We start from the raw sequence: 23,087 nt of genomic DNA on the forward strand, positions 1-23,087 counted from the left end.
TTGTGTCTATAGGCAAGGTTGCATGCAGAACTTCAGCTCAGGATGCAGAACATAAGGTAAGAAGATTAAAGAGGCCAGAGGTCAATATGATATAATAGCAGGCTACTACGTCCCAACCCCAGCATATCCAGACTTTGGTCACATGCCGCCTTAAAAAAAATCTACTACAGAACATTCTCTTTAAAATGACCGTCTCTTCTCCAGTACTCCAACCCGCACTCCACTTTAATTTTGTTCTTGCCCTATCATTTATCACCCTCTCACTCAGCATACCACCGACTTACCGTGTCTATTGACCAGTGCCACGCTTGCTTAAATGTGAGCAAGGGTGGATAGAGCCTTTGTTGACTGATGTCTCCTGAGTGTCTACACTCGTGTATTCATTGGATAACCGAACTTAAGAAGCAGGTGAGCAAAAGAAGCAGAGGAGGAAAAAGAGGAGAAGAAAGCAGGATGAAGAGGGGGCAGGGAACCAGGGAAGGAGTAAGCTACCTAGTTACTTGGCTGTGCAGGAGGACAGGTACAATTCTGAGGGTCTCTGAGCCTCCTTGGAGCCATCCCAGGCTATGCTCATGATTTAAAGGGGAGCAGCTGACATGGTTCTGCAGCCACATTCCCCATCCAGATATGGGCAAAGAAGGGGAGACTCAAATCGAATTTAGCCAAGACTTTTCCAGGCAACTAAGCCGAAGCACCAAAGGGATGCAGAGTTCAGGGGCTTCTTCATGAGAAGGCTTAATGGTGGCAAATGGAGCTGTGGCTAGGTAAAGAGGGACACGGAACGATGGTTTTAAAAATGCTCGCAGTAATTAATCATCAGGTTCATCATCATATTCAGTTTGCTCCCTAATCATCTAAAACATTTAAGCTCACACCAAGCAAGTTCTGGTCCCAAGTACTAACTCCCAATATTGCCGGGGTCTGTTATGACTCTTGATTTCCTAAACAGGATTTATTGCATTGGTGCAGAGAAGCACCGGGTGGAAAGAAGGAGAAATAAAAAACCCCACAGACTAGCATTCAGCACCTACCTGCCGATTGACTCGCTTTGCTTTGTCGACTAAACACAGCTTCACTGTGAAAGAAGGACTCAAGACCCGGAGCCTTTTGTTCATGTGGAGTTTGCACAGGGATAGGGCAAACCTTCAGGCAATCAGAAGCAGGGGCGGTGCCACCAACAATTTCTATCCTTTTAGAGCTACGGTATTGTTTGTGAGTCACTGAATGAAGAAGTAGATTTCAGAAGGCCCACGGGCACTGATTAGAGGCTGAGAAACTGAATCTAGGCAGCCCAGAATAAGTACTGAAATGATTTACTGCTGTACAGTCTGAAATAATATCCTAGCTGCACCCAGGGGCCTTCGGACAGAGACGGAGGGGCCCTCGGGGGCAACCCTAATGCATTTCTGAAACACTAATGGGCGAGGGGTCTCACCACGTCTAATTTTCTTTCCTGCCCACTGGCCTGCTAAGGTCAGGGAAATGCTGGCCGTCTGTGAAACTCTTTTTAATTTCAACGTGTCTGGGAAAAAATGAGAATGGAAAATGGAACCAGAAAGCACAGGACTCCACGGAGCGATAAACATCGTATTCCCCGGAGACCCGCAGGGTCAGAATTCCTACACGAGTGGTTTAGTCACATTATTAGCCTGAAAGAAAGCTTTGAGATGACTTTCTGTTGAAATTGTAAATGGACCGGGCTTCATTTATGAAGAAACAAGGGACTAAAAATCACATATGTGGCCAGCCCTGTCACCGAAGCTTAGCTGAGCAATTTATACCTGATCTGCATTATACGACAGGGGAATGTTCAGTGCCCATAAATGATGTGTAAGTGGAAATGAAGGGATGACACAGAGACTGTGGGAAACCTGCGTGGTTTCCTGGGATTCTCAGTCCCACTAGGAAGAGAAACGCCCTCCTAAATCTCAAGCTAATTGTACAAAATCTCGTGAGTTTCCCCTCTGGAATGCCAAGCCTAGGTGGTATCTATTCTTCATTTAAGACCTAGGGCATATTCTTTTAGCTTCTGAGAAACCTTATAAGTCCCTTAGTGGTTTCAGGAGGGAAAGAAAAAGCCTAAAGAAAACCATTTCCTGACAATGTTATGCTACGTCTCTTTGCTGTAGCTTTAGCTCTGTGATCGGACCACGCAGGCTGCACTTTCCAACAAGGGTTCGCGGGGTCAAACCACTAATCTAGAATCTTCCTGAGTGCTCCATCAAGAGGTGGAATCTATGCCTTTCCCTTCTGAGTTTGCCTCTCTCAATACAACGCAGTTAGAGAGACTGCTCTAGCGATGTGCTGCAGAAATGAACATCAGCCTTGGGATTTGGCGGTCATGTGAGGAGGAAGGCAGTAAGAAGCTCACACGGAGAGAAAGGAATGTATGCAATCCACTACTGCGGCTGAGAGCTCAGTTGACATTAGTGACTGGACAGCAACCACTCTAGGACCTGGTGGGACTGATCTGCAGTGATGTCCGGTGGAGCCAAGAGAAACTGTCCCTGGGCATCCCTGCCCAACTGCAGATCTGAGAGCAAAGCTAACGCCCGTGTTTCAACCAACAAACCCTGGAGTTGCTTATTATGTGACAATAGATAACTGGGTCATTTATTCATTTTTGCAGAGGGCCTGGATCCAACAGGTTTGAAACATGCATTCGTGAAGGACTGATACTCTTACACCGTAGGAGGCAGAAGGAGGGAAGGGAACTTTCATTCTCTGGGGCAGAGAACTTACACCTCGTCTGCCTCTTCCCTTCCCTGCGAATGGCAACTCGGGGTGTTTCCTTATCCAGACGTACTGACTCCCAGCTTAGAGGATGGGGCTGAGGGAATTCAGCTCTTGTGTATCCAAAGACAATTAACTCAGGTCGGTGTCAGAACAGAAGTGTGAGTGTCAGCAAGAACTCTGCGGGCAGCTTAGCCAGTGTACCAGGGCAGAGACTCTGAAAGAGATCCGCCATCGTCATTGCAAAGGCAGGTGCTAGCGTGCTAGAGCGTGAAGTCTTTGAGTGTTACAGAGAAAGGGGGCCGTGCAGTCTTACGTGAAGGGACATCTCTATTCCGTCAGACCGAGAGTTTGTGGTTTATGTTGTTTGCTGCCATCCCGGCCACTACTCAGCTTTTTTAACAAGAAGTTGGGGTCTGATTTCTAAGGCGCTCCTTCTCCATGAGCCTTTTGGTCTACAGTGGAGAGCACTCAGGCGGGATGCGGGAGCAGAAAAAGAAAAGCTATTCATACACACCCCGAGGGATTCGGTTGTACAGGCAAATGTGAGGTTCAGTGCAGTCCCGACTCTGGTAAGTGTCTGAGAACCTTCTGCCCTGTGTCAGACCCTCAGTTCTGAAGTGGCATTGGACTCCCATGACCGTGTTCAGGCTGAAGGAGCTGGGTGTGGTCTCCCTGAACTGCAGCCCTGGCCTTTCCACCAGTGCCACAGAAACTACACCAAACACTTCCTTACCGGAAGACAGAATGGCTGACGTTCCCAGATAGTTTCAACTGTAAGAGGTTGGGGTTGGGGGATTTCAGAAAGAGAACTTGGGGTGCATGGACAGGTAAAATAATTACAATAATTGCATACTGGAAATTAAGCAAATTACAGCAAAGGGCAGGTTAGGGAGGAACTGCATCCAGGTGCGGCCCCTCCAAAGGTTCCAATACAGATCGTGAACTGAATCTGTTTCTTACTCTGTGTCCTGTAAGAGTTCTCCTGTCTCCTAGATTCTAGCCAAATCCAGCTAGTTCCCCAGTCTAAGCCCTTCAGACTCCATTCAGAGTCACTGATGCTTCTTCCTACATTCACATGTCAGGGAAACACAATAATGAGGCAATCTCAAGGGCCACCTTCGAGAGCCAGGAAGATGAATGAGAATTTCATCCTCTCTGCGCTAAGTTTCCCCATTATCATAAAGACTTGCCTGGACCTCACAAAAGAAATGTTAGATCCTCATAATTCTGTGTGTTTCTCTATAGCTCCACCACTCAGACACATGGAATTATTTCATGTTTCACTCTCCACAACAGCAGTGGGCATATGAGAGGTATTTGGATGAATTAATGAATGAACGAATGATTCCACTCCAAACCATCATCAGATGCCACTGACTACTCTTGAGTTAAGCCTTGCACCCTGCCCCAGTGTTACTATGTCCGCAAGTAAGACTTATCAGGCTTAACTAATGATGTTCATATTTAATTTTTCTACTTTTGTAAGAATGGTAAGCAGAAAACCAGGGACTGACAGTTGCTTTGAAGATGGAAATCTTTCCCTTTATTCATAAATAGTTGGTGTTAATTCAATGCATATATTTTATAAAATTCTTGGCCGCTAGGCTACTAAGATGTAGTTAAAATGAGGAACAAAACAATACCATTAAGGAAGGGCTTCACTGCCTTTTGGTTGCTGTAAAATGATGCTCCCATGGTGCCCAGTGAACAACACAAAATGAGCTTTATCCCAAACAGTCCAGTTTCGAGCTCTGAGGGGATTTTTCAGGTCGTGTTTCTTATTGTGGCAAGTAACTAATAGTCCGCAATACATTTTCAGATGCTCTGCTGTGACTTGGGGAGAATGAATATTATTTTCCACTGAGTTGTGCTTTTTTTGGGGTGTGTTGGGAGAATACAAATGAGTCCCATGAAATTATGAATTGATTTAAGATAATCTTTTGATCAAATCAGCTCAAGGTAACTTTGTACTGGTCGCCTTGACCTGGCAATGGGAATGTTTTGATTCAACTTTTTATTCCTAAATAAACAAAAGCAGTTAAGGCCTTTAGAGCTTTAAACTGAATTCAGATGTTAAATTGGAAATCAGAGTTAGAGAAGAGGGGGAAGAACAAGCACTCATTACCACTTTGATAAAACAGCCTGAAGCAGCTGATAGTGTGAGCAACGTTGTTTCTCTAGGATAATGGTGGACAGTAGTAAGGAGACAGAGTCCTGGTAGAGAGCTGCCACTGACCAAATCTCTTATCTTCTTAGACACTACATCTTCTACTCTCCCTAAACGCAGGATAGGGACGTCAGTCCAGGAAGAGACAGGGACAAGGATGAAGACCTGAAAATTCCCGAAAAATGTTTGGCCAGTTAACAAGACACTCCCTTTTATTAGTAATGATAATCATTGGCTATCATTAAGCACTTAATGAGTGTCAGATTCTCCTAACAAGAGTAGAGTATAGAACTCAGAATTCACTTTAATCTTCATAAAAGCTTCGTGGGGTAGGAATCATATAACAAATTAGGAACTTAATAAATAAGGAAATAAATGAGGAAGTCGAGACATAGAGAGGTTAAAAACTTTACCCAATTGTTTACCTAGTAAGTGGTACAGAGATACGATCTAAACCTCAGTTGTCTGGCTTGAGGGGCCATCCCTAACTTCTCTGTTTTTCTTCAAATAAATAGGCTTTTCTTCAGATTCAATAAGTCTTCTGTTCCACTGCTTAAAGAAGTTGGTCCCCTGGATGAAACCACAGGATGGTTTCATCAAACTAATTTCTCTCGATACCTCATGGACACAACAACAAACCACAAAATATTGGATCAGGTGTTTGGCTTGGCAATTCTTAGACAAGTTCAACCCTTGCTGCCTCTATCCATTCTTGCTGGGACAGGTAAAAACGCTTAGAGATTTAGAATAGGTGTTACGAACACCAGCAACAGAGAGACCACAGTTGCTGCTAAACATCCTACAGTGTGTAAGACCCTCAACGAGAACTATCCGGCACCAAATGTTTCTAATATTTAGAAACCCTAGGATCAAATGACTGCTGTTACTTCAACACAGCCATAGAATTTAGCCGTTCACTTGGTTGGAAAAATGGCTCACTTGTTTAGAGTAGATGTTGCTCTTACAAAGGATCAGGGTTCAATTCTCAGTACCTACGTGGTGGCTCACAACCATCTGTAATTCCAGTCGCAAGATATCTGACACTCTTTTCTGACCTTTGCTAGTACCAGGTAAACAATGCGATGTACATCAATACATGCCAACAAGACATTTACACACATAAAAGAAATAAACAAATCTAAAAAGAAAATAAATAGAAGTTAGCTACTCATAACCTTTTGTACCAAATTCTAACTTCCATAGCTAAGCACTGGAGTAAGTCTCTAAGATTAAAAAAAAACAAAAAAAAACAAAACAAAACAAAAAAAAACAGTAAGATAGTCTCTTCTCTCAAAGAAATTACACAAGCCATATGGAGTCCTTCACTCTAAAGTGTAGTATCCTAAATTTAGAAGAAGAAAAAATAGCAGATTAAAACAGAATTAATGCCCATCTCCATTGCTCGTGCTCTCTTTATGTGTAACAAAGGTCCCCTGCTTTACACGATTGTTAAGACCTCTGGCTGTCTGGGTACTATGGATGTGGAATTTTCATGTTAACATTAGTGGTAAAATAGATGTTGCTGTTGGTCTGCCCAAAAGGGTTGGAAAAACAGAAGCAGCATTCACCACCTGCACGATCTTCACCCAGTGACTGCCATGGGGACCCTTGCCTTAAAAGTAACCCAGGTCTCAACTGGGCAGCATACTAGAGATGCCCTTCTCCCTTGAATCTTGCCCTCTGCAACAGGGCAGAAGAGCAGGAGTGCTGGCCCTGCTCCTTGCTGGCTGTAGCAATGCTTAGTGGTGTGTGGGTGCAAGAGAGCTGGCAGACTTACCGACTCAACTCCCACCCAGGCCTAGATCCAGGGCTCTGAGTTGGCCCACCCCAACATCTACCCTATCTATGAACTGCTTGAGTGAGTGAAGGGTCTGGTCCTACATATCCAGAGCTTGCAGGATTTTCACACAGGGCAACAACAGGACATCTGAGAGGAGTCACAGGATCAATATTGATAGTGTAACAGAAGCCAGAGGCCTCAAACCAGACCAATGACTCATTGCAGTGAACATTTGCAAGTAAAGAAGTGTAGAGAAAAGGGTATACTGTGGAACATGCTGTGACCCACTACAGTTTCCAACAAGAGACAAGATCTTTTCTTTATGAGGAGGTTGCAAAGACAGAGAGTAGATATGAAGGAGCAGGAAGATGGGTGGGATTGAAGTGCATGATATGAAATTAATATAGAATCAATAAAAAAATTTTTTAAAAGTGACTCAGGTCTGTTGTGCATTTTCTGCTCTACAGCTTCCTTGTTGGATCTGGTAGAATCTTGTATCCATTTGAAGCCCTCAGCTAACTGTTCCAGTTCCTGCCTGTAAACCTCCATGTTTGCCACCACGGTGATAATGGACTAAACGTATGAAACTGTAAGCAAGCCCTCAATTAAATACTTTCTTTTATAAGAGCTGCCTTGGTCATAGTGTTTCTTCATAGCAATAGAATAGTGACTAAGTCATTCCTTCAAAGCCATCAGCCTTCTGAGATAGACTCTTAGATATCACAATGTAACTGTAATTTTCGCATCTATCCCAGGACCTACAGGCCTGTGATGGTGGTGCCATTTTCTATTGGTTAAGAATATACCACAGACCCAGTCTCCATACTCAAGGGGCAGGAATTATGTAAAGTTGGAAAAAGGAAGCAAGAATCTCAGATCTTTAGGTGTGTCAGCTATAAGTCCTACAAATGTGTGTATCATCTCTAAAATTGTAATTTCATTTATTGCTTTGTGACAGTCTTCAGTGAAAAAAATCAGTATCATTCTCCATCAGCAGAAGATAATTGAAGAAGCATCCTGGGAAAAATCACACAAACAGAATAAAACCTAGAGTAAAAATAAGTATAAAGAAATTGAAGATATAAATATGAGGTCATTTAATCCTCTTATCAATTCATGAAGCACTGTCTTGCCTTCAAGATCAAATGTACGAAACTGTGATTCATAACGCCTCTGTCATGACTACCCTGAGAGTCTAATCCACAATTACCAGAGGCCAAAATTGCATATGAACTACAGTTTGGAGGGTTCCCTGCTTTGCTATCAATCCTAATTTTCTTAGTTTCCTTTCTACCTAGAACCCTAGCTGTCCTTCTGGTCAACCTCATCAACCTCCTTGACTTTGATATTCATGCCTAACCTTCCTAGTCTGAGCAAAATTACTATTTGGTTTAAATATGTGAAAAATAAATCTCAATAATCGCATTTCTATGATCATTTCAAGGAGAAATATATAATAAATTCAGTCCTGAGCGTGCACATATTTCTGTATTTATTGCAGTCAGATATTTTTATCCTTAGAGATTGGTGAACTCAGAAACTGTTTTGACCAGCTTCTTTATTTTCTACATCTTAGTTTTAAAATGTTATTGATAATATAAAATTGAAATTATTATTATTACTGTTGTTGTTGTTGTTGTTATATGTGAGTGTACATGCCCTGGCTTTCCCATAGAGGTCAGAAGATAATTTGTGGGAGTTGGTTCTCTCCTACCACTTTGTGGGTTCTAGGGATTGAACTCAGGTGCCTTTAACGTTGAGTCAACTCACTGCTCTGCATTTTAGGTTGAAAAGCTTTCTATACTTATCACTTTGGAGGGTAGTGTTCTTAAGTGTGACTCTGGGGATGGGCTATTGTGCATGAAGTGAAGGCTTGGTTAGCTATGAGCCCAGAGCACATAGTATCTGTGTGCACATAAGGGAAGGGCAATGCTGTGGGAGGAACTTCTGGTCATTCTTCTCCTACTCTTCAAACACACCCCTCCACACATCATCTCCCTTTCCTCTTCCCACACCAATGTCCCCTTGCAAGTGGACACACAGACAAGCATAAAGGCAATGCTTTTTTCCCCATCATAAATGAAAAAGAACTCTCTCTTGATTAGATTTCTCTGCTGGGCATTGGACCGGAAGAACCGGAAAGAGCTGCTTGGATTTGTTGTTTCTGTGTTTCTTACTCCCAGCCTAAGCTGCAGCTGAAATCGCTTGGCCTTGGCTTAGGCCTTGGCTTTTGATTGGCAGCCCGCAGTCCTTGGCCATACTGTATGAAGCTGCTTACCAAGCCCTGTGTAGGAAAGACAGGAACTCAACGGTCTGTGGTTGTGGTCGGGACCCTTTTGTATCTTGGGCTTAATATCCACAGGCTTTAAAGAGGCCCTGATGAACTTGGCCTGTGTGGTCACTGCCTTTAATTGTTTGCATGTTCCTCAGAAACTTGGGGTTGACTCTCTTCAGAAGAGATCCCTGTTTTTGTGACTAGACTTTCTTGATGTCATTTCTGTGCCATTTTGGAGCCTGGTTGAGTGTGTTGTAGTTCTCAGGTTTGGTGACGTCTAAGTAGTGCCCTGCAGCTGCCAAAGCAGCTAGGATCTGAAAATCCTTCAGTGCTCATTTCATCTCCACTTCTCCAGAGAAACATCTTTCCTGGGTCACTTAGACCACGCTGTGACTCCCGTTTCATCTGATCTTCTTTACGCCCCACGCCAACAGGAGCACCATGGTCTGTGTCTACCTCCCTTCTGAAATATTTTTGCCCATGTAACACAGCCCCGGGTTTTCTTTCTATTTTCCTTTAGATTCCTTCTGTGTTCTTGCTCTTGGCTCACCTTCACCCTCCACATTTGAAACATGCGTGTGTCCTTTGGGCCTCTTCTTTTTGTCGCCATTTTTTGAGGTGATCTTTTCCAAGTACACACCTCTAGCCTGGACCTCTTCTCAAACTCTGAACTGTTATCTGATGTCTCTACTGGAGTGTCAACAAGTATACAAAGAGTCTACTATTTCCCACATCTCTGTAAATGAAACTCCTTTATTTTGGTTTTTTGGATAAATGATGTAGCATAAGGTGGAGTGTCTCTCTCTCACTCCCTCCATCTCTCCCTCCCTTTTCCTCTACTTTACCTATCTCTCTCTATATATATATGGGGAGATGTGTTTCTCTAGACATCTGATGCCCATAGATAGATAGATAGATAGATAGATAGATAGATAGATAAGGATGGATGGATAGATAGATAGATAGATAGATAGGGATGGATGGATGGATAGATAGATAGATAGATAGATAGATAGATAGATAGATAGATAGGGATGGATAGATAGGTAGATAGATAGATAGATAGATAGATAGGGATGGATGGATGGATGGATAGATAGATAGATAGATAGATAGATAGATAGGGATGGATAGATAGGTAGATAGATAGATAGATAGATAGATAGATAGATAGATAGATAGGGATGGGTGGATGGATAGATAGATAGATAGATAGATAGATAGGGATGGATAGATAGATAGATAGATAGAGATAGATAGATAGGGATGGATAGATAGATAGGTAGATAGATAGATAGAGATAGATAGATAGATAGATAGATAGATAGATAGATAGATAGATAGATATCGTAGAACTCATAATGTAGGCCAGGCCAGATCAGACTGACCTTGAACTCACAAAGATCCACTTGCCTCTCCCTCCCACTTGCTGGGATTAAAGGTGTGTGCTACCATGCCCTGTTGACTTTTCCCCAAACTATTTATTCAACCTGTTTGCATTTTGAACATCTCTGCATTTGAGCCCGATCACTATGCTTTCCAGTAATCACTTGCCAAGCAACCATCTCTTCCTTAGATATTTAAAACAAGTCTTCTAGATTTGCCACCATGCTAGCCTTCCCCCAGCCTGTTCTCATCAGAGCAGGCAGCCAGGGTGAGTTCAAGGAACTCACTGTAGTCTCCTGTTGAACTGTTTTCATGGCTTCCCAGGTCACTGGGATGAAAGCTAAACTCTTCACCAGCTGCTAAGCTCCAGCATCACTGGGCTTCCAGGTCTTTTTGCTGGTAAAATAGCTAACCATCTTTTGAACTGTTCTGTTTACTCTATTTAGATCCTCAGGCTTTCCTCAATGTTCCAGATGTGTTTCTGTCTCAAAACTTTTGCCCTTGCTGTTCTGTTTGTCTGGAAGAGAGGCCTACCTTTGACAACTTCTAGAAAATTCCAGGCCCCTTTCAACATATCCTTTCCTTCTCTTGCAGGCATTTCACATATTAGCTTATTTGTGCTTGGTTTGATTCTTCTGTAATCAATAACTCTTGTCTTTCTTTATTCATTGGTGAATTCCTAGGACTCAGAGCAGGGCCTGTCACAGGGTGAATGTACAATATTTGTTGGATGAATGAATCTCATCCAGATGGTTTGATTTATACAATTAGAATTATTATATAATGGTTTGATAATAGGGGCCTACTCTCGTGTCCCACATGACTGATGGAGCCAGGAGAGGGGAGTGTTTCATGAACACAATGGTTCCTAACACATTCTAAGGATTTCAAGGTATCCATGACTTAAGTAATAATTTAAAGGAGAAGATATGTCCTTACAAGTGACAATTCAAAAACACACAGCAAAGAACCAAGAAGAAAGAGAATTAGATACGAAACTTTAAATTAATAACCCGAACATAATTTTAAGATGCAAAAAGTAAATGAACTTGGGCTTACTCTTTCTTTGACAACGTTGCTAAATATTGCTTTCTCTGGATTAATGTGAGATTATTGTTATTGAACATTAAAGACCCACGGTGTCAAACACTTACTTGCTAGTTAGACCTTGACAAAGGTTTAAAGATGAAATTTTTATCTGATGTCCTCACCTGTATCAAGAATGAAAGGTTTTCACTTGTTCAGTGTGTGCATATGTTTATGCATATGGATGGACATGGTCAATGTTGCTGTTTCCTCAGTCACTGTCCACTTATCTTTTGAGACGGGGTCTCTTAGCAAGCTTCTAGCCCTCCACTTAGTTATTGGCTAGATTAACTGGCCAGCAAGTTCTGGGGTTTCTGTTCCCTCCGCCATCAACATTGGGGTAACAGACACACAGACGTGGTCAGCTTTTTACACGACTGCAGGGGATTTGAACTCAGGTCCTCAGGCTTGCACAGCAAGCCTATTCCCCAACCCCAAAGATTCTCCAGTGTTTCTAGACACCCGATGTTTAGAGGAGAGTAGTTAAACTGAACTACAGAGACTGTCTTTATCCATTTGGAAACTCAAACCTCATTCTGAAGTAGCCTTTTCATAATGCTGGATATTATGGGGACAAAGATACTAATGATACTGGTCATTCATAAGATACACTCGGTGTCAGTCATTTCAGATGTGCACAGATTCCCTTTTTCATGCTTCATTTTGTGTATTATAATGGGCTGAAGTAACTCCTGGAGGCCAAAATTACTGTTAAAATGGTTGTCTCTCTGCTACAACTGTTGGTAAAGCATTTGATTTCCAAAAAAGCACTTCTGATGATATTCAAGTCTGATACCACAACATAAATGCACATGCCACTGAGGAACATTTGACTTCAGTTACGACTTCCCAGTGCCCTTAGGCAAGCTGACCTGCAAACATCTCTTTTCTCACTGAGCTGGCTGAGGACTCGGGGATGCAGAGAGAGCAGAGCTGCTTCATTAGAGACAGGCACCACCTGCGTAGACTGTGGGCGTCAGGGCAAGACTGGAGCTGGAGGCTGCTAGGAAAATAAAGGCTCCCCAAAGAGGCCTGTCTGTCTGCTGGCCGTATAGAAAGGACTGCACGGAAAATTACCAGGAAGGAAGCTGCAATCCAGGGGAGGAAAATAGGCAATGAGAAAAAAATGCTTAGGGTGTTTGATTTTTAAGTTTTGCTATATGGTAATAATTTTTCCACCTATTTTTTTTCTGATACACACAGAAATGAATACCTAGCTGGGCACATATTTAAAAATTATAACAAACAAAATTAACTAGTATACTACCAAATCACACAGGCAAGACACCCATTCATGTCGTGAATACACATCCCAGCATGCCACAACTGAGCAGGCTCCACAAGCCTCAGCTGTGGGATCCACTGCTCGCAGCTGAATACCAGAGTGCAGATGCTGGAGACGCACGGAAGACTGCTGTGCAAGTTTAGTACTATTTATCTGGAAAAGGATTAGTCCTTTTGCATTCGAATGAACAGCTCATGAAATGAGCTATGCAGAGGAAGCCCTGGGAATGGGAAGAACTGTCCTGAAGCTTAAAATACCAATATATTTCATTAATTGCATGGAGCTCTCTCTTTTGATAGGCATCAAACTTTTTAACAAAGTCAGAAGGGACTTTCATTATTTCAGACTATGTGGATGTTATATTCTTTCTTCTCTCCCCTCCCATATAAAAATCCTGCCATCTAGAAGTAAGGCTTTGGGACAAAGCAATGTCTTTTAAGAATGAATATAATGTGCTATGCTCAGTGGGACCACATAGGAAAGCTTTTCAGGATCCCCACAAAGACACTGAAAAGACGACACTTAATTCAGTTTGCTGTGCCAGGTTAAAACGCAACCTGAAGGGCTTTTGAGCAAACTGGCCCCACTCTCCTGGGATAGGAACCGATTCTCCTTAGGCATCCCACCATCTTCCCAATTTCTCGCTGGAGACGTTCCAGAAAAATGCTGCTTCCTTACAGAAAATGCTCAAGGGATGAGGTCAGTTCCAGAAAAATGCTGTTTCCTTATGGAAAATGTTCAAAGGATGAGGTCAGTCTACCAGGCCTGGGAAAGTCCCATGTCCCCTCCACCTCTCAAGATGAACACAACCAGTGTGGGCGTAAAATGCCTCAACCGCTTGATGCCTCAAAGCAATGAAAACCTGGCTGTCTGACTTCAGTGATCTATCCCTCAGCCTTGAGCGACACAGTAGACATTCCAATTTGTCAGGATGTTTTTCTTATTGATGACATGAGCTTCATAGAACGTGCAGGGGAATCTTAAGAGTTACATAACTCAGCTACCAGGGACACGTATGCACACAGTGCTGAATGCACATAAGCCTCCTGGGGATTATTACGAGAGTCTTGGCAGAGTCTCCTGTTTATTTAGTTCTTCAGCAAAACTCTTCATGCAGGGAGGACAGGGTGGGAGTAGGGGTTGAAGGAAGCTAACAGTTGAGCTGGGAATCCTGTAAGAAATAATCTGAATGTTTTTTTTTAAAAACTAGAATCATTTTAAGAAATTCTATTTGAGTGGTTTCTCCCCGTCCCCCAAATAACCAATCTCTTCTTGTGTGCCAGGATGCCCATGTTCTTTATGGTTCTGAAAATGTAACCATGGCCTCCAGAGGGGGCTGATAGCATTCCATTCAAAGGTTTCTTTACCACACGTGAGCGGAACACTCTGTTATATACACAGAACGGCAGTGGAGTGGGACGTCAGATAAGTAATGAGAGCTTAGAACAACCCAGTTACTCAGAACAGAATACTTTGTCATGAAGTCATTTGATATTTAAATACTCTAAATGGCAAGTTGTGCTCCAAAATCCTAAGAGTTGTGACATTGAACACTGAAATTGGAGAAAGTAATTAAATTGTTCTGTTAACATGCTAAGGGCTCATTTAAAAATTTGATTGTTAATGTCTATATATGTTTGTACCCATGTGTTCGTGTGTGTGTGTGTGTGTGTGTGTGTGTGTGTGTGTGTGTGTGTGCGTGTGCGTGCAGGTGCGCGCGCGCATTCCCATACAAGAAAACTCTTTACCTCTTTCTCCATCTGTAATCCTTCTGCTCTAATATTTCTTTCAAACACTTCTCTCTTTTCAGTCTGAGGGTTGGATTTTCTGTACACAAGGATGTAGTCAATTCGACATTTTCCGTCTCTAAAGTAAAGTCCATTTGATTTGTTTCGTTCTCGCACTTTCTGCATACAAAGAGAAAGAGACCGGTTCAAGCCATTCCTGAGCCTGAGCTTCAGGTGAGCAAAGTTAAAGAACTAGAACTGAATGAAATTTGGTTAAAACATAGACGTGAGTTAGAAGCTCATGTTCATAAAATGAAATATGAAAACAAGGAACAATAAAAGTTGAAGGTGCATTATAGAAAAAGGGCAAACCATTGTGAGACATCTGAAGGTAGCAGGTGTTGACAAAGGTCTGAGGGCCGTTATAGTCTACTGATGAGAGTGAAAACTGAGACACTAACTTTGGAAACCATATTGGCATTGATCTCGTAAAAGTGAACATTTGCATAACATAAAACCCTAGAGGAACTCTTGGCAAGGCAACTTGGAGATGTAGATAAATATTTATAGCAGCATTGTTCATAACAATAAAAAACTTTAAAATGAGGATCCACTCAGGTAGATATAATAAGTTATATATAATAAGTGGCTAAATACAGTGTGCACTGGATATATACTCTGTTAAATACTATTATGCAACAGTGAGAATAAATGCACGTGAGTTGTATTGAAAATTTTCTACAGGAAAATAACAAGCCAAAGAATAACACAATTTTCGTGAAAGAAAATAAATTTCTATTTCTACATTACATGTAGTAAGAACACTGGGAGGACAGTGGCCTGGAAGGGTCAAAAGCTGCATCTCAGGTAGCTGCAATAGGCCTAGCAATATTCTTGTTCTGTTTTTCTCCTGATTATTTGCCCACACTAAAAACAAAACAAAACAAAACAAACAAAAACTATTTTAAAGGCTGGGTGTGATAATGCCCAGTGCTTGGGAGGCACAGACAGGGAGATCTCTGTGAATTCAAAGCTAGTCTGGTCTACATGGCAAGTTCTAGGCCACACAGGGCTACACAGACTCTGTCTCAAGAGAGAGATAGAGGTAGAGAGATAGAGGTAGAGAGAGAGAGATAGAAGTAGATAGATAGATAGATAGATAGATAGATAGATAGACAGATAGATAGACAGACAGACTCACATACCCACACATAGAAAAGAAAACTATTTTACCTTGTTATCTTTTCATACATGTGTCAATACAAGCATAGAGGATGCTTAAGACAAAACAGTGCACATCCTTCTATTTGCATGCACTCTGATATTCATTTTCCATTGCATTAAAAAGCAATAACAAGTTAGCAATGCTGATTAGGCATATAACTTGAAAAGTGTCTTTCTCATTCATAGATTGGATGATAGTTTGAGGTGTTCTTTTTGATATTAAGCTTGCAACTTCTACCAAACTCATACTCATTATTTTATAACAATCAAGAAAGAGGATGAATGAATTGGCTTTTCACCCAGGCTCCTTAGACGGTAGGGCCAGCCCTAAAGGAGAGCATTGAGTCTGGACTGCTCCAGCTGGGGCCAAGTGTCTCAGGCTAATAGATTTCTGAACTGAGTCTGCAAATCCAGCCAAGTGGAAATGGGATGCCTGTCTTCTCTTGACCATAGAATACATCACTTTTCAAAAACCCTATACAGAAAACGTGTGAACCTTCCACATGCTAGAATCCCATCCATTCTCAAGCACCATGCATGCAACTTCACCCCCAAAACAGCCTGGGTCAGGAGGAATGGAAGGCCTACGTCCCATGATACAGCACGGACAACTTCAGTTGGTAACTACTGTTAGACTCTCGCTTTACAAGACCCTTGGGAGCCAACCTGGAGATGCTCCTATTAACAACGATTTACCAGATAGGGAAAGCAGCACCTGTCTTTCATAGCAGAGCATTGTATTAAGGTAGGAATACAGTTCAGTGATGGGGTGTTGCTTAGAATCATGGGGCCCTGGGTTCAATTCTGAATGCTGTACTCAATAGAACAACAAAACAACAACCACCACCACCACAACAACCACAACCACAACAACAGCAAGGCTCTTCTCAAGAGTACCAGGAAGAAACCTGGCTCTGACTGAGCAGTGCTACCTGTGGCACAGCCCTGACCTTTGTGAAACTGCCATTTCTCTGGAAGAGAAATAAATTAGTGGCCTTTTGAGGTCCTTTCAATGACCCTTCATGAAGCTTCATGTACAAAGTGTTTAGAGATGACGAACAACTGATTTTTTTCTTAAAGAGAAATGGGTGAGGTGGGGGGTAGACTGTGTTATTTGTGGGAGAGGCCTGTGAAACTTGGTGGATGTTACTAATTTCCACTGTTTAAGGGTGTCATCCTTTCATCGTGTAACTGTCTAGAAGAGTAACAGTGTTAGGAATTTCTCTGTGGCATGTACTCAAAGGAAACCTTAAACCTCATTGAGCCTAAACGATAGTGAACATCCCACAAAATACCATTTCTCCCCTAGAATGGCACATGACCAGATGGATCTATGTTCAACCACAAGGAAGCCTCCCATTGACAGGGGCAAGTACGAACTCAGAGAGGCCTCAGATGACACCATGGCCTGAAAAAACCGGTGCGTTTTACATGGCATGTTTGTGTGATCAGGAGTTTCTACTAGGAAATTCATCTTTGTCAAGTGTCTTTTTATTAGTTAGGGATACCTAGACTGCATTAAAAAATGATGGGAATTCATGGAAATCTTCCTCTGCATACATTAAATGTCTCTATATGGGAGATAGCAAGTGCTTGATTAACTTTTCAGTTCTGAGCACGTGTCCATTTCAGATCTTTGAAATGTGCTATGACCACCTAGCTGCACAGACCTCTGACCCCTGCCTCTGCTTCCTGGGAACCTGCAGTTTGATGGGATTTGATTCTGAATGGTCTGCCGGGATGCCGTACAGAATCCCACCTGAAGCATTATGTACGTCGGGAAGTCATGCAAACCCTTACCTCTCCCCCTGCTTCCAGTCTGCTGGTGTCCTCCGACGTACTGGTCAGATTTCCAGGGTGAAGGAGAGAATCATCGTCTTTGCACGGGCTGTTGACAGCCTCTAGTTCATCAAAAAAAATGTTGACATCCTTGGCCACTAGAAGCAAAGCACATACATTAAAGTCGACTAAGAAGCTGGACTGGACACCAGCGCAGTGAGAGGAGGCATCTCCCTCTGGCTTCCCATGCACACATTGCTTCAACGACACCCTGAGTGACGGGTGCATCCCCTCTTAAGAGGAAAAAATGTCAGATGTAAAACCCGTTTGACCAAATGGGTGGCATTAGGTAAGACAATGGAGGTAAAACACCTTCATGTCACAAACATAATTTGTCTTCTAGAATAACAAGAGGTGATTTACTCAGATTGCCTTTCTATAACTGTTTAAAGAAAGGCCCTTTCATTTAAAACTCCCGAGGATGGGGTTGGGGATTTAGCTCAGTGGTAGAGCGCTTGCCTAGCAAGCGCAAGACCCTGGGTTCGGTCCCCAGCTCAAAAAAAAAAAAAAAAAAAAAAAAGAGGATTCACTCTCTAGGTTGGAAGGTGAGCTGTGCTTTCTTAGTGCTATATTTTCTCACTTAAGAGCCATATCCGTTGACAAGGCAACGCATAAAAGTGCCACTTGCTTGGCTTAGTGACCTTTATTTCTTCCTGTATCATTTCTCTAGTAAATTTAAGAGTGCAGCATGCAGTGAGATTTCCTGCCTTCTTTCTTTCTCTAATGATGAATTGAAAGGAATAATTCATTCAGAAGCTCCCCCTGTAGACTATTTATGTTAATGACCCAAGAATACACAAAGAACTATATGTCAGCATTCTAGGGGGAGACCAGGAAGTTCAAATACACCCTGCAGCACACCACAAAAAAAGCTGAGTGCCACCGGAGGAGTGGACATCCAGTCCTCTTATTCACCACCTCAAATTATAGCCCCACTATAATGTTTTTTTTTTTTAAATTTTGATGCTTTAAAAGTGGTGTATAATTTGCCAGAAGTTGCTGCATAAAATGATTCGTGGGAGACTGGATTCGAATATCCATTCTTTCATTCATAAATGTTTTAGACAAGCTCACATGGTGTGTCAAGGGTTCAGGTGTGTTAGGCCTATTCCAGTGACTAAGAGTGATGTGGTTCTTTGCCTTTATGGAAAAAGGAAAGAGACTAAATAAATGCAAACAACAACTAGTTAAAAAAGAAAGAAAGAAAGAACAGAGTCTGGCACAGAGAAAAAGATAATCTATGTATTCGGGGTGTCCTGGTTCTAAAACTGTAGCCAAGCATGTGGCTTTATACAGATCATTCGTCATTTCGAGTCTTTCTCTTATAAAACAAAATGGATAGGAACTAGGGATAAAGATAACATTCATGGCTCATTGAGATAGGCTCAATCAATACCAACCTATGAGGCTGACCCCATGAATATGTTCCTTAGCACCAATAAAGGATGCCAGGTGTGTTTATATAAAGGATCGTAAATGGAGGACTCTTCCTGCATTACGTGAAATCCCACGGCAGTCAGAATCAGAGAGAGGAAGTGGAAAGTGCTTTGCTGCTGGTTTTGAAGACAAAGGCCAGGACCATGGACCTCAGCAAGCAGGTGGCCTCTAGAAGACAGAAACACTAACAATGCAGACTCCAGCAGGAGTGCAGGTACCGCCACCTTGGTTTCCAGTTCTGACTTCTACAGCCTCGGATCACAGATGTGTTATTTGAAGATACCAAGCATGTGGTAATTAGCATATCAGTGCTGACAAATGTAGTCACCATTGGCATTTAGACTACAGAGAAGAAAACATCATAGTCCTTCCACGGAGCCAGGCTCAAAGGCTGAAGAGGCTAAGTTTTTTAAACACGCAACATGTGCAGTGTTTCATAGACAGATTGTCTGGCCACCCTGGATAGAGAAGCTCCCCCTTCTGTAAGCACATTCTTCCCACTATTTATTTCTTTCCCAGCACTGAACACAGTCTGGAATTACCTTCTTTACTCATGTTTATGTATGTATTAGTAATTTACCTTGTCAAAATTCAAGTTCCACAGGGCAGAGACCCCGCTGTTATTTACAGATCTACTGAGAACCTGACACCGAGTCAGTCCTCAAGACACGCTTGTTAAATGATGTGATGCGGACTGTTAGGTGGTGTGGGTTGTGGTCTAGTGACATATAAGAATATCCTAGGACCCCATTCAGGACTTTTATGTATAACCAGCACTTCACAGCTTCAAGTAGACAGTGATTAAATGGCAGGAAGTTACCAATTAGGTTTGAGTGATAGGACAAAATGTGTTTTAACAAAGTCCCAGGCCTGCTGGCTATTTCAAACACATGGTTGGATGAATTTGTGCTTTTGTTTCCTAGAGCTGGAAATCTCTTAGACTTCTTACCATTCTTTGGATATTGAAGGCGTGTGTCTTAAAGGCTTGCTCTCTTAGCTTCTCCTGTTAGGAAATTACAGAAACTTTAATATGCTGGACCCAGCAGGAGGTGTTCTAGTCACAGGGAGCCTTTTGTCTGTTTTTTAAATTCTAGCCAAGAGTCCAGAGAGGCTTTACTCTGACACCCACTCCCTGTTAGGAATGGACTGCCTTAGCACAGGGCCAAAAGCAATAGGGCCAGTCACCTGTGTATTGAAGCCTTCAAAACCATGAGCCCGAACAACCGTTTTCTGTCTGTAAGTTGATTGCCTTGGGTATTGCATTAAGTCCACTCTGGATTCTCCCAGATGACCCATGTGAAGAGAGGGAGAGGGAAAAGGAGAGGGGAGGACCCAGTGCAGCAGCCAGGAGGGCCAAAGAGTAGACAAAAGGGGCAAGCAACCAAAATGGTTGAATTCTATAGTGAAGGGCAGTTGGGGGAAGGGCAGTCCAGCCCCTGGGCTGGAGAAGTCTAGGGTAGGGGTGGGGTATGCCAGCGATGGGAGGGGCCCTTGTAACAGGTAGGGACGGAGGGATGGCAAGGAGATGCTGGCACCCAGGTCAGCTTTGGTACTTTAAATAGACACCTGGGCCATTTATCTAAGACCTAACACTACCCAAACTGTACGTGGATGATAACCTTATCATTCACCTTTAAGCTTAGACTCCTATACAGTCACAGCCATGGGCACAATTCATCCAAATTGCTTGTGAGGAAGCAGCGGTGGGCCTTAGTTCCCACGGAGTCTTCACACACATTTGAGCATTCACACTTAGAGGCGGTCATTTTCCCATTCTCTTTCATTTTCCTTTTTTTTTCTTCAGGTATCACTGGCTGATTTTAGTCAAATTTACAGTCAGAGTTGGGAGTAAAATGAAAGATAGTAAAAAAATATTTGGAAAACCAAAAATGGTCTGAGTAAAGGTGCAGCTAAAATGGATGCCTTTGCTAAAGAGATGAAGGCCGCCAAGAAGACGCTAAGAGTAGTGCACCTGGATGATAGGAAAGACGCGTGGAGGCACTTTCAGACACTGGCTTCTGATACAGTGGCCCAGAAGATTAAATAGGATATAGGCATGTTGCTAGGATGGTGACCCGGCGAGATGAGAAATGTCGGTTGTCCACTGGAGACACCAAAGCCAGCATTTTATCAGTACAAAAAGATAAAATGGGCACAAACAAAATGGAGAGATCGCTTGGAGGAATTATGGGCATGGTGCATTCTTTTGTCTCTCGTTGTTACAATCAAATGTCTGTCAAAAATTGACTTGGGGGAAGGAAGACTTGTCTTAGATGGCCTCTCGTGGGGAGGGGAGCACAAGGCCAGGACGCCAGTCTCTGTGTGAGGAATACGGTCACACTCCTGAGACAAACAGGAAGCAATGAGAGGTTAATGCTGTTCTGTTTCCTTTTCTTGTTTAGTCTGAGCCACTGACCAATGGATGACCGGATTCACATTGAGGTGAGTCCTTCTCTGGAGAGGCTGTCACAGACACCCTCTGCGGTGGATGGTACCTGCCTGCTGTTCACTCGGTAGTCATCTCTGTTGAGCATATAGGATGAGGGGGTTGGCACGCTCTGTCATTCTAGATCTTGGAGTGAATGTCCAATGAAGAACAGGGGGCTACTTAATACTGTAGTATTAAGGTGGAGAAATCCGACTCTACATTAAGGCTTCAACTTTTTGCCTCTGATGGAGGCAGCTAATGAGGAAGGAAGGGAAGCCCCTCACCCTCACTGTTGATGCTCAACAGGAATTAGGGACGGAAGTCACCACGGGGACGCTGCCAGTGGAATGCACAGACAAGTTGGTATGCTTTAGAAATCCAATTTTTGGAAAAAAAAAAAAGGAGTATATGAGTTTAGTCATCTTTATCGCTTGCCAAATATGCCATAGCTTTAGCAGATATTAAAATTCTTATCAGAGTATATACAGCTAAGCATATCATCAATCAAGCACTGGGCCAGGTACACGCTCCGAAGACAAAGAGGTGGGCAGAGGGGCCTCTGTGGCTCCTGCTCCTGATGTCTTACCTACAGAGCAGATTTTAGGAATAAAGATCTATATTCCTGTATACAAACTTACATTATCTCTTTAAGGAGAAAAATAAGCTTTAAGTTACAAAGTTAACCACTCTTTTAAAAAAATCTACATTTTGGACAAGTATTTTAAGTACGTACTAAGCTCAGATACCTCACTAGGCTAAGGATCGGGGCTGAGGCACTGGATGTCATGGGCGAGCATTCTTTCCCTTAGAGAGTTCACTGTCCACCCCAAGTGGGGCAAGATTCCTCTATCCTCGGCCTGAACTCCACAGCGATAATGTTTATTCACATGAGATTGTGTGAGAATGGATTTCATCGCCTCCCTTAAATGTTTTTCTGAAATAGAAAATATTTGATATTTATCCACATAGTAGAATTCTGTTATTAGGCTCATTAAGTGTGGAGGAGAGCCAAAATGCTCTGGGGAATCAATTAAAAATAGCAAAGAGGGACGGCACGTCTGAGGGTTGCATGTGATCCAAGTCAGGGATCGGCACCATAGCCAAACTGAGTGAGAGTTGTGTGAACAGACCTGGGCAGCAGGGAGAGAGGGGCTGGGTGCATTCAGTCTGTTTGGGGAGCAAGGGAGACACGGAGCTGAGTTTCTATCACAGATACTAGTACTCACCTCAAAACTAAGGCTTAGAAACAGAGCATCAGAGACTCTCACACAACTGAGCAAGAGTAAAGGGCTTCAAGTTGCCTGGGAGAAACATCAGCTAAAGGATCTGAGTCAAACATCCCAGTCAGCACACAAAGAAAAAAAAATACCTTTATAGATTTATTATGTATACAGCATTCTGTCTGCATGTATGTCTGCAGGACAGAAGAGGGCACCAGATCCCATTACAGATGGTTGCGAGTCACCATGTGGTTGCTGGGAATTGAGCTTAGGACGTCTGGAAGAGCAGTCAGTGCTCCTAACCTCTGAGCCATCTCTCCAGCCCCACAAAAAAGAAATCTTAAATGGTTGCTCCCTTCTGTCTCAACCCAGGACAGGGACCGAGAAGAGAAATCAGAGGTCCGGGGTTATCTTGATCCCCTCATAGGGTGGACCAAGCTGTCTATTTATGACAACAAAACTATCGACTCCACTTGCTACATATTTATAATTATTTC

General features: G+C 42.7%; 1 protein-coding gene across 8 annotated transcripts in view; it reads right to left on the minus strand.

Annotated features, from left to right (window-relative positions):
- Ano4 (anoctamin 4) overlaps positions 1–23,087 on the minus strand; it is a 409,328-nt gene that overhangs the window by 148,897 nt on the left and 237,344 nt on the right. For all 8 annotated transcript variants that reach the window (XM_087556297.1, XM_087556298.1, XM_087556296.1 and 5 more), the window contains 2 exons: positions 17,467–17,603; positions 14,464–14,622 (listed from right to left, as the gene is read on the minus strand). In XM_087556297.1, coding sequence (XP_087412423.1) covers positions 14,464–14,622; positions 17,467–17,603 — 296 coding nt within the window. The remainder of the gene's footprint in view (positions 1–14,463; positions 14,623–17,466; positions 17,604–23,087) is intronic.

This window comes from Rattus norvegicus, chromosome 7 (assembly GCF_021556685.1).
Source record: "Rattus norvegicus strain SHRSP/BbbUtx chromosome 7, alternate assembly SHRSP_T2T, whole genome shotgun sequence".
Taxonomy (NCBI): Eukaryota; Metazoa; Chordata; class Mammalia; order Rodentia; family Muridae; genus Rattus; species Rattus norvegicus.